The sequence below is a fragment of the Puma concolor genome, chromosome B4 (genome assembly GCF_028749965.1).
Source record: "Puma concolor isolate L17-30 chromosome B4, mPumCon1.1.hap2, whole genome shotgun sequence".
NCBI lineage: Eukaryota > Metazoa > Chordata > Mammalia > Carnivora > Felidae > Puma > Puma concolor.
Window position 1 is genome coordinate 126,673,767 of NC_141673.1, and position 12,209 is coordinate 126,685,975.

Genomic DNA, 12,209 nt, shown 5'->3' on the forward strand with positions numbered 1-12,209 from the left:
ACTATGGAATGTTTCTTGCAAAGGTAAGACATTTAAGTCCGAGATACATGTTTGAAGCCCAAAATGTTTTCTGTGAAGATGCAGCTCTCAGTTATAATGAAAAGGACTTGTGTCAACAATTTTTAAATCATGCTCACTTAGGTACTCCTCCTTATTCAACATTTCTAATGCTCTCTTGTATCTTGAGAGATACAAATATGTGTATTAGGAAAGGGATATATATAAAGAGAGAATATGTAGTATATATATTAGGAATATATTAGTATATATATTAGAAATATATACAGCATTTCTATATATAGCATTATATATAGAAAATATATATTATATGTTAGGGGAATACATATAGCATTCCTGATATATACACTAATATATACACACACTAACATATATAGCTTATATATGTACGTATATATATATATGTACTAACATATATAGCTTATATATGTACTATATATATATATATATATATATATATATATTAGGAAAGGCATTTCTGTAGTACAGTTCACTACACACAGGTGTGACACTACAGCCATCATCTCCATTAGAACTTCTTCAAACTGAATATGGTTCATTCTCACAAGAAAGGAAAAGCAATTTGTTTTCTCGTGTTTCAGGGATGAAAGGGAATTGTTTGTACTCAGCAACCTTTTCCACAATTGCCTCCCTCTCACTTCCTATTTCTTTCCACCTGTTACTCATCTGAGTTGGAGTATGAGAAAGTCCATCCTGTCCCTACCCAGTGTTCTGCTTCTTAATCTTTTTTGAACTACAGACTTACCTGAAAATCTATATTCTTCCCAGAAAAAAAAAAAAGAAGGCACAAACACAAATTGGTACAATGTTTTGCATGCAATTTTTTGGACGTTCATAGACCCCTTAATGGCATCCAAGGAGTCCCATCCAGAGACCCCAGGTAAGGAGCTCCTGCCCGTTGAGCAGTCCCTTGAGAAAGGCAAGGATGGGCTGATAGTGTAGTCCCTGCATGAGATGCAAAACCTCCAGGTATTACACCATGTATGTGAAGCTTTATTTAGGAAAAATTTTTCTTTTTTTTTCTTTTTTCTTTTTTTAGAAAGAGAGAGAGAGAGAGAGAGAGAGAGAGAGAGTGTGTGTGTGTGTGTGAGCCAGGAAGGGGCAGATGGGGGTGGGGGAGGGAGAGTGAGAGAGAGATTGAGAATCCCAAGGAGGCTCTATACTCAGCATGGAGCCTGACATGGGGCTCGATCCAATGACCCTGGGATCATGACAGGAGCTGCAATCAAGAGTTGGATGCTCAACCAGCTGAGCCACCCAGGTGACCCTAAGGTAAAATTTTTAAAAGCAAAAAGGAATTATTAAAGTGACAAAAAGATATTTAGAGATCTGATTCTCAGTAACAGTGCCTTTGGTTGTGGACTTTTTTTTTTTTTTTTTTAATTTTTTTTTTCAACGTTTATTTATTTTTGGGACAGAGAGAGACAGAGCATGAACGGGGGAGGGGCAGAGAGAGAGGGAGACACAGAATCGGAAACAGGCTCCAGGCTCTGAGCCATCAGCCCAGAGCCCGACGCGGGGCTCGAACTCACGGACCGCGAGATCGTGACCTGGCTGAAGTCGGACGCTTAACCGACTGCGCCACCCAGGCGCCCCTGGTTGTGGACTTCTGAGTGGCATCAATGCTATAGATGAAGATCTGGGGAAATTATGTAAGTCACCATGAGAAAAAATTCATTTTGTACATAATGCTTTAGCAACACGTCTTTTCCAAACAGATGGAGGGTCTAGTTTAAAGAATTTATCTAGTAATAAATTGTTTATTTTCAGAGGAAAGACCAGTATAAAGAAAATAGATAAATAAGTCACACTTAAAAGAAAATTTACATTTACCAAGATCACCAAAACACAAATATATTATAAATAGACCTTGTCTTTGATGTTTATTTCACATTATCTAAGTACACCCAGTTATGCAAATTTACATTTTTATTTCACATCTTTGCATTCCTGATATACATATAACAGGACAAAGAACACATTTGCAATATTCAGCCTTGAAAACCCTGCTAGGGGAAAACAGGTTCTCAGCTGCCTCATTCTTTCTGCACATGTACAAATGCAATTCTAAATAACTGATGTAAAAGTCAGGATTGGTAAGAGGAAAATGTGACTAAATTTTTATGCTACCTGAAACAACAAAGAACAAGTTACGTGTACTTGATTTTCAAAATGGTTTTCTAATTACCGAATTATAATTCAATAGGTAACATTTCTTTGGGAGCACCTTAAACTATTTTAGAAAGCTTAGGTGTTTGGGGTTCTTCTAATCACTCTGTCACAGGCAGTCGACACTACCAACACACAAGTGAGGCTTAAATGTGTTGGTATTATGGTGTTGTGTGTTCACCTCACATATTTTTAGAAGTGGTCATCAATATCATTACCTCTCTTTCACGAAGATACCTTGCCAGACTAGAAAATGAGCGATTATTTCTTCAATTAGGCAAAGGAAAAGGACAGGCCAGTGCAATACAGTACTAATTGTAAAGGAGACAATCACATTGAATTAAAGAACCTTAACATTTTAGTATAATGTTATGAAATTCAAATATATCAAAATCACATTATGAGACTAGATGCCTGCATGTTCATTCTGTTCGATGTTGCCCACAAGATCTTTTGTATCGCTAGTTCCTGGACTCAACCTACTGTTAAAATAGAGAGTGTTTTCAAATGTGTTCTCTTGAGGTAAGTGCACACGTCTCTTCTTGTAAAAGAAATATGCAGCGAGGCCAGCACCTGTTACGATCAGGAGGACCACAATGACCACGACTCCTGCCATGTTGGAAGCTGGTTTGGAAGGGTCCATCTTCCTGGGGTCAGCTGGAAATAAGCAAACTCATTAGGATAAAGATGGAGGGAGGCCAAAGGTAGAATGCTATGAAGAACAATACAACTTTCTTTTTGGAAAAACTAAACGAAGAATATGTATTCTTTCATTTCAAATGTTCTTTGACGTTTGTCAGAGAGAAATGCAGGACATGAACACAGGAGTCCAGGTAACATGAAGGATTATTTTAAATGTTAATATTAGTATTCGGTTGCAAGGATATTTCATCTCTTAGTTAATCAATGTTTTAAAATATTTATCGCTGTTTGAAAATAACTGAATGCTGATGACAAATACATCATACGAAGATACATAGACTAGCAATAATAATGATGATTTTTAAAAAGCAAGAAAAGGGGCACCTGGGTGGCTCAGTCGGTTGAGCGTCCGACTTCGGCTCAGGTCATGACCTCACGGTTTGTGAGTTCAAGCCCCGCATCAGGCTCTGTGCTGACCGCTCAGAGCCTGGAGCCTGCTTCGGATTCTGTGTCTCCCTCTCTCTCTGCCCCTCCCCTGCTCATGCTCTGTCTGTCTGTCTCTCTCAAAAATAAATAAACATTAAAAAAAATTAATAAACATTTAAAAAGCAAGAAAAAATAGGGAAAAGAGAAAATCAGAATAGTGGAAATTTGAAATCATGAGTATAATTAAACAAATAGCACCCATAAGGTTAATAAGGAGGTGGCAGGCAAACCCTAAATCTCACTTTGAGTTTTTTTTTAGCTGCTAACACAGTAAGTGAAATAAATCAGTTGTCTATAAAATTGTAAAGAACCTTAACGTTCAGGTTGTCTATAAACTTAAAATTTAAAAGGTTGCTTTAAAAAAAAATGAAAAAAAAAAAAAACCCACAAAGATTCGAGAGAAATTTCCCCCGTGGGTTCCAAAAGGTAGCTCTGCAACACAGCAATGTCTTCAGTAATATCTATGGTAAAAACTCAGACCTGACTCCAAGGCCTGCTTTTCTAGAGCATCATTCGAGGAAGGCTGATGACATAATGACAAAGGTTAATGTACCCCCAAGCAATTCTACTGCGAGTACAGGGGGGGTGTGGGAAGGGATTATCATGGTTGTTAAAACAAGCAAACTGTATTGATACATTACTAATACAGATCTTAAAATTTCATAATGAATGGTCTTACCTTTTGTGGTAATTAATGCATGAGTAGGTTCAGCATCAACAACTGTTTGTGAAATAAGAAATCAATTAAATACTTATAAAAACCCATAATAATTGCATGTAGATAATGAGTATTATTTGGCTCACAGATACATGGAGTCCTCCATATTTTGTTCATGGTGATATGATATGATGCGATATGATAGGATACGATATAGATGTATCGCATAGATACATGTATGTATAGATAGGATACAATATATATATAATATATGATATAGGATAGATGATAGAGGCTACAAGACTTATACGATATAGGATAGATGATAGAGGCTACAAGACTTATGCGTATGAATGTATGTAGGTATGTATGTATGTATGTATGTATCTATCTATCTATATACATACTATACCGGCATCCTACAGTTGTAGGGAGAGTTTGAATACAATGGAAATCCTGAAAATACGATCCAGTGAGTTGCATTTGAGCCACTGATACTGACACTCAAAATCTATCCAATCTATCCAATAATCATGTATTCTTGGCTAGATCTTTTGAAATTGGCCCACTGAAGCCTAAGGTACCACAGCGTGTTGGAATGAAAAGTAAACTAAGATTTCAACACTGCACCAAAGAGTGTGGTGTCTCAGAACAGAGTTTTAACAGACTGAGGAACTACCTACTTCCAAAATAACAAGATCTATTGGGGAGAGAGTGTTAATTTACCTAATTCATTTATTTAAATAGATTCCCTAATTAATTTTATCTCTTCGGAAGGATGTTATATAAAGTGGACTGGCGTGAAAATATTAGAGTTTAGGTAGTACCACGTCGTGGGCATATCACACTATTAATTCCCCCAAACTGTGTCTTCACAGGGTCTGCCACTTAATCTCAGAAGGAGATTTCATTGGTCTTCCACGATTTATTCTATAACAAAATCTGAGAACTCTCTGGAACTTTGACCCTATCCCCTTGGTGGGGATGACTTTGTCAACTGGCTCTCCAAACCGCTTACAACTTGACAGTCCCTATGTGTGGGTATCCCATTAGAAATGCACTGATATACCAACATCATTATGTCAGCTGAGCAGGCAACTCTCTGCTCACTCAGAGCTGTGGATAGCTGAGCACCAGGGCAGAGTGGGTTTTTCACTTACACTGGGGTAGGGCTTGCAAGGGATGTAAAATCACATTATAATCCCACATATGACATCTTGATATTTAAAAGAAATGATGGCCTGTGAACATATGGGCCACAAGGAACATTCTTACTTACTTTTTGGTCTTTTACAAATATACCCCTTGTAGGAAGAACAGTGAATATTATTCCAAAATCCAGAAGCTGCGGATAAAGCTACACAATCATTTCGTTCACCAGAAGGATCTCCTGTGTTCCAGTTGACAAAGGAAACTGGATTGTTGTTTATCCACATCCACATTCCTGGTTGTCAAATTAAGTCAATGAAAACAGAAGTTAAAAATCACCTTTGGGTTTTTTTTTTTTGTTTTTGTTTTTTTTTTCGAATAGGCTTCAATGCAGGCAGTGCAACCCGGGGCTTGAACTCACAACCCTGAGATCAAGACCTGAGCTGAGATCAAAAGTCAGATGCTTAACCGACTGGGTCACTTACGCAGCTCCCCAAATCACCCATCTTAAAATAAATTCTACCTATTCGTGCAAAATTTCTACACATATTATTTTATTTATTTATTTATTTATTTTTTAATTTTTTTTTTCAACGTTTATTTATTTTTGGGACAGAGAGAGACAGAGCATGAACGGGGGAGGGGCAGAGAGAGAGGGAGACACAGAATCGGAAACAGGCTCCAGGCTCCGAGCCATCAGCCCAGAGCCCGACGTGGGGCTCGAACTCACGGACCGCGAGATCGTGACCTGGCTGAAGTCGGACGCTTAACCGACTGCGCCACCCAGGCGCCCCTACACATATTATTTTAAACTATAATTAATAGTTGTTTACAACCAGACTTTTAGTTTGCAAGATTATAATGACCAATTATTATAGGGAAAAAACCCTGAAAAGAATATGTCTCTTATACAGCTTTCGTTGAACAAATTAGTACAAATACGTATACTTATCCTCCCCTAATTTTTTTCTGAAGATAGAAAATACTTTTTAAAGTTTCTTAAATTAACTTAGCTACAGAAAACACTCTTTTAATTGGCAGCTTCCAAGATAGCATACATAATACGTGAGTCATTTAAAATTTCAGTTCTTATCGTAAGTGAAAATATGAGTTTGAATTTTCAAATTCTTCACCAATTAATCATTATTTAAGGCAAGACTTTCTGGAGCTGAAAACTTGTTTTGCAAACACCACTGTGAAATATCTGTGATTATCATGCCGCAAAAATTACCTTCGACATTTCTGAACAATCCTATCCAAAAATTGGTTTTGCTTTGAAGTGGCTCAACTCGATATGACAGAAAACTTGACTCAGCAGCACTTTCAATGGAAACCAAAGAAGAGCCTGCAATGTAGAAACACACACACACAATGATGGAACTATAGTTAAGCAGCTAAAAATATTTTTGTAATGACAGTATTGATCTTAGAAGTAATAAAAATCACCCCGACTTCTCCACTTAAGGGACAGAATTTCAAAGAACGGACATTTGACTTCTAAGAATTTCAGTTTCTATTCTGCAAATATGATGGTTTAAGCATCATGTGCGTTACAAACACCGAATGAGTTGCTGAAGGACATGAGAAGATGAGTAATACAATGCGTCTTTTCTTTTTGAAAACCCTGCTTTAATGTTTCAGGGGCACATCAAGCTCAACATGTGCAAAACAAAACTCATAAAATCCTTTCCTAGAAATCTTATTCCTCCTTAACTGTTTCTCTGTCGGTACGTAGCGTCATCATCTTCCCATTTGCTCGAGCCTGAACCTGAGAATCACTCTTGGCTTCCACCCTTTCCAACACCAATGCCTAATCTTATTGATTTTACTCTGTCAGTCACGTCTGTCTGCTGTTAGTCCATAACTGGAGGCCTGTATCTCTCTCTCTCTCTCTCTCTCTCTCTCTCTCTCTCCCTCCTTCGCCCATTTTGCCCAACCTTCTACCTCCCTCCCCTCTGGCAGCCGTCAGTTTGTTCTCTGTATTTATAATTCTGATTCTGCTATTTGTTTACTTATTCTTTTTTTTTAATCCCATTTCTGCATAGGATAATATGGTATTTATCTTTCTTTAAATTATTTCACTTGGCAAAATGCCCTCTAGGTCCATCCATGTTGTCTCAAAAAAAGCACAATCTCATCCTTCTTATGGCTGTGAAATATTCCACTGTGTGTGTGTGTGTGTGTGTGTGTGTGTGTGTGTACCACATTCTCCTTATCCACTCATCTACTGGACACTTCCACATCTTGATTATTATAAATAATGCTGCAAACAACATAAGGGTGCATATATCTTTTTGAGGTAGTGTTTTTGTTTTCCCTGGGTAAATACCAAATAGTGGAATTATTGGCTGATATGGCACTTCTATTATTAATTTTTTAAGGAATTTCCATACTGTTTTCCATAGTGGCTGTAGCTATTTGCATTCCCACCAACAGCACGTGCGGGTTCCTTTTCCTCTACATCTTTGCCAACACTTGTTATTTCTTTTCTTTTTGATTTTAGTCATTCTGACAGGTTTTGGCCATTCGCCATGTCATTATGGTTTTGATTTTTATTTCCACAATGATGAGTGACGTTGAGCATCTTTTCATGTGTTGCTGGCCATCTGCATGTCTTCTTTGGAAAAGATGTCTATTCAGGTTTTCATAGAGTGTGTCTCAACAAGGTTATGGTTCAGGAGACATTATAGACAGATAGACAGATGCATTAGAAGAGAAAATAAGTACAATATGTAACTGACATGTCAAACCGAAGGTTTGTTTTAGGTGAAACAACTAAAGGGGAACATGGAAAAATAGAATTCAATCTGTAAGAAGCATAGGATTTCAAGTAGAAAGAATAGAAAATCATTCCAAGAAGAGAAGGAATAAGAGAAAAGACAGGGAGGGAAGCATAGTGCTTACTCAGGAACATGGCGCACAGGTACATGGACTCTCCCATGTTTGGTTTGTGGTGAGACGAGTTAGACAAAGGATAGACGGATAGATAGATTTATCTACTGGGAGGAGCCTAGAGTGCTAATAGATGGCTCCGTTTGGCCGGCCTAATCTGACCAACAGGTGAAAAAAAGACTTGGGTTGGGCCTCACTGCAGATGGCAAGAGATTGGTATTTAGGGTGGTGATAAAGAACACTTGGGTTTTTTTTCAGGCAGCAGAATGATGCAGTGCCCTAGAGGAGTACTGACCCTCTAGGTATGGGATTGTAGAAAGTAAAATGAGATAGGAAACTGACAGACTGGTTAGATTACTATGGCACCAACACCTTACACTACATTAGGGTTGACTCAGCGTCAGCATTAGAGTTTATAGTAAAATACTATAGCTTTCTAATAATAACCACTAATATATTTTAAGTACTCCATGCCAGACATTTTGCCTTGTGCTTTACCAGTATGATCTCCCTAAACTTTTACAACAACCGTATCAAATGAGCACTACCCCCTCTTTATAGATAAGGAACCAAAAGTACAGAAGCTAAGTAATTTGTCAAGATCCTGAAGATAGGAGAGGGTAGGGTCATGGCATGATCCAGGCCTTCTGGATCTCAAAAACCTACACTTAGCCGTGTGCCTGCATCCCATGTTACTGGGTCCTGGATTATCCCCTTGATTAGTGTTTTTATTTCACAGTCACATATTCCATGGTTTCATATATTTCAGGGATGATAACCATTTCGAAATATTTAGGACATATTTTGGTAAGTGAAAGTCATTCATTTTATTTACAGGAAAATGCAGTCCTCTAAAATTGGAAACAAAGTTTCTCCATCTTCATTGCAATTTTAAAATTTCATTACTTATGTATTTATGTATGTATGTATTTATTTTTAAATACTTATTTATTTTTGAGAGAGAGAGAGAGAGAGAGAAAGTATCCACGGCAATCCTCTACAAAAGCAGTAAGAACACTGACAAATTTCGGAACCGTAAAGATTAATAAACAGCGTGTAACAATCCAGCGATACTTATCTTAAAAAATTCAGTTTTTGTGTTAAGAGTGAACTTCATGATGTTTTAACTTGTTCTAATTTCACTGCATTACCCTCAGCTCTCTGTTCACCTTAAAAACGAACAGCTCCCAAATCACAGTGAAAACTAGCAGCCTAGAAACCACTAGAATAATCAGAATGGCGGTGGAGCTCTTGTGAAGTCCCACTTCAAAGAATTTCCGTTATTTTATCTCTCTGACAGTTCCCTGGAAAGTCTGACTTGCAAAGCTTTGGCTTTATTTGCCCCAATTCAGAGCTCTTCCAAATGTAAAGGGTCTTGTCTCTGAAGGTGTTCATGCAATTATCTAACATCACAGGTGCCTGAGGCAGGGATAACAGTTGAAGAAAAAAGAATAACAAAACAGCAGCAACAACAACAACAACAACAAAAGCTTAAAAGGAAAAATGGTAATAAGATGTCCATAGTGAGCTCCAAAAAGCTTTGATCCATTCTTGAAACTCTAGAAGGCCACAGACATGCACTGGGGCGTGTACATGTGCATATTTACAAAAAATCTGAGAGATTTCTAAGCTCTCACTCTGGCTAACCTTGAGGATCTGCAAGAAGGAAGTGAGCACTAAGGCAGAGTTGTTGGGGGTTTTTGTTTGTTTCAGAGACAGAGTGTGCTGAGTTGGGGAGAGGGGCGGAGGGAGAGAAAATCCTTAGCAGGTTTCATGCTGAGTGACACAGGAGTCCATCCCACGACCCTGGGATCATGACTCAAGCCAAAATCAAGAGTCAGATGCTCAACCAAATAAGCCACCCAGGCGCCCCACTAAGGCAGAGTTGTCAACTATTGTATGAGTGTGGAAGCTGTCATTAGCTGACCCCCTGAACTAACTAAGCAGTAACTACCATGATGACACATGAAAAAGAATATAAACTTTACAAAAATAGTTAAGGAAAATCACTGAACAAGAAAAAAAAAAACAGCAAAAACAACACACTCTGTGGAATGGAAAGAACCTTATTTCCAGAGTTGTACATCATATTGTTTAAAATGTCTAATTTTCAACAAAAAACATCACAGGAAATGCAAAAAAAAAAACCAAGAAAGTATGGCCCATACGCAAGACAAGGAGTAAATACCAACTGTTCCCGAGAAAGTCACACCTTCGACTTACCAAAGACCAAATCATCTATGTTAAAGAACTAAAGGAAAACATGGCTAAAGTATGAAAAAAGAGTATGAGATACGTCTCACTAAGTAGAGGATATCGAGAGAGAGATACAAATTATTTCTTAAAATTCTGGAGTTGAAAATTATAATGATTGAAAGGAAAAATTCACTAGAGTAGCTTAACAGCAGATTTGATTAAGCAAAAGAAGTAACCACAAAAACACGAAAATAGGTAAGTTGAAATTATCGCATCTGAATAATGGAGGAAAGATAAGAAAAATTTACAGAGCCTCAGAGATTTGTGGGACGTCACCAATTAGATCAAAATATACATAATGGATGTCCAAGAAGGAAAAGAAAGAGAAATGGGCAAAAAGAATACTTGAAGGAATAATGGCCCCCAAAATTCTGAAATTTGATGAAAAACATTAATGTATGCATCTAGCAAGCTCCACATCTATCCGAGCTCCAAGTAAGATAACCGCAAGGAAATCCACATCCCCAAGAAACTGTCAAAAGATAGAGATTTTAAAATCAGCAAGAGAGAAGTGACTCATCATGTACAAGAGATCCTCCCGAGAATTGACAGTGATTTCTCAACAGAAACCATGGAGGTCAGAAGGCAATGCATGACACTCTAGATAACTCAGAATGACAATCCTAACAATTCAGAATATTAGAGCAGGATGCCTGGGTAGCTCAGTCAGTTAAGTGTCTGATGCTTGATTTCAGCTCAGGTCACCATCTCCTGGTTGTGGGATCAAGCCCCACATTGGCCTCCATGCTAAGCTGTCTGCCCCTCCCCTCTCTTTCTCAAAATAAATAAATATACATTAAAAAAAAAAAAAAACTACAGAACAAAAGAATACTAGGGCAGAAAGTGAGAAAGACTTATTCAGCAAATGATTGTTTTTCTACTGTAATTCTTTAAAATTTTGAGGCTGTAATGTTATAAATTACATTGGGGAGGCATGATGTGGACCATCCTGTCACAACAGAAATTAACAAGAAGAATAAGCTGGTGTGTTTACATTCCACAGGATTTTAATGTACAGTGTTTTTAAGTACCATGGTAATCCGGACTAGGTGATTAGGAGATTTTTCTTACAGTAAACGTGGCACCTACCCATTCGGAGACATTCCAGAGAAGCCTGGCCCCAGTTTCTTGTGTATGAAGATTCGATATAGTAGCAGTGACCATGGAAGGGAATCCATGCTGTGTGCTCAGACTCTGGGCACCTGCCAGGCAGTTGTGGAGGTTCGGTGGCAGGGATTTCTGTTAATAAAAAGACATTTAAAACAAAGTGAAGCATGAAGTTTCTCTACTATGTAGAATAAAAGATTAGCAGCTCAGGAAAATTTCATCACCCATCACCATTTTTTTTTTTTTTTTTCAACGTTCATTTATTTTTGGGACAGAGAGAGACAGAGCATGAACGGGGGAGGGGCAGAGAGAGAGGGAGACACAGAATCGGAAACAGGCTCCAGGCTCTGAGCCATCAGCCCAGAGCCTGACGCGGGGCTCGAACTCCGGGACCGCGAGATCGTGACCTGGCTGAAGTCGGACGCTTAACCGACTGCGCCACCCAGGCGCCCCTCCATTTTTTAAAAAAGTTCTAATGGTAATCATTTGGATCCGCCATTTTTGTTATTGGGTGTTCTTTTTAGTGATCTTTTTCTTTTCTTCATTTTAAATGTATTTCAGAAGACCCTACTCTGGTAGAATAGAAATCAATTGCCATCATCATGAAGAATGCAGATCTATAAATATTTACAAAGGTGTTAAGTTCCTAAAAAAGTTACCAAAAAATAATTTGCAAAGGGAGTCCCCCTTCACTGTATTCTAGGAAAATTATCACCTTCATATCACTGACTCTCATTAATCGATATGTAGTCTGATAAAATTATATTGATACAGATGTGCTGTCGACATAAAAACCAGTCATAATTGCCTG

The 12,209-nt window shown here is 38.0% G+C and overlaps 1 protein-coding gene across 1 annotated transcript in view; it reads right to left on the reverse strand.

The window, feature by feature from the left end:
• Positions 1–1,894: 1,894 nt before the first annotated feature.
• MRC1 (mannose receptor C-type 1) overlaps positions 1,895–12,209 on the reverse strand; it is a 100,191-nt gene continuing 89,876 nt past the window's right edge. Inside the window, exons 26-30 of the mRNA XM_025930988.2 lie at positions 11,381–11,530; positions 6,375–6,488; positions 5,274–5,438; positions 4,016–4,057; positions 1,895–2,865 (exon numbers count right to left, since the gene is read on the reverse strand). Coding sequence (XP_025786773.2) covers positions 2,615–2,865; positions 4,016–4,057; positions 5,274–5,438; positions 6,375–6,488; positions 11,381–11,530 — 722 coding nt within the window. The 3' untranslated portion in view covers positions 1,895–2,614. The remainder of the gene's footprint in view (positions 2,866–4,015; positions 4,058–5,273; positions 5,439–6,374; positions 6,489–11,380; positions 11,531–12,209) is intronic.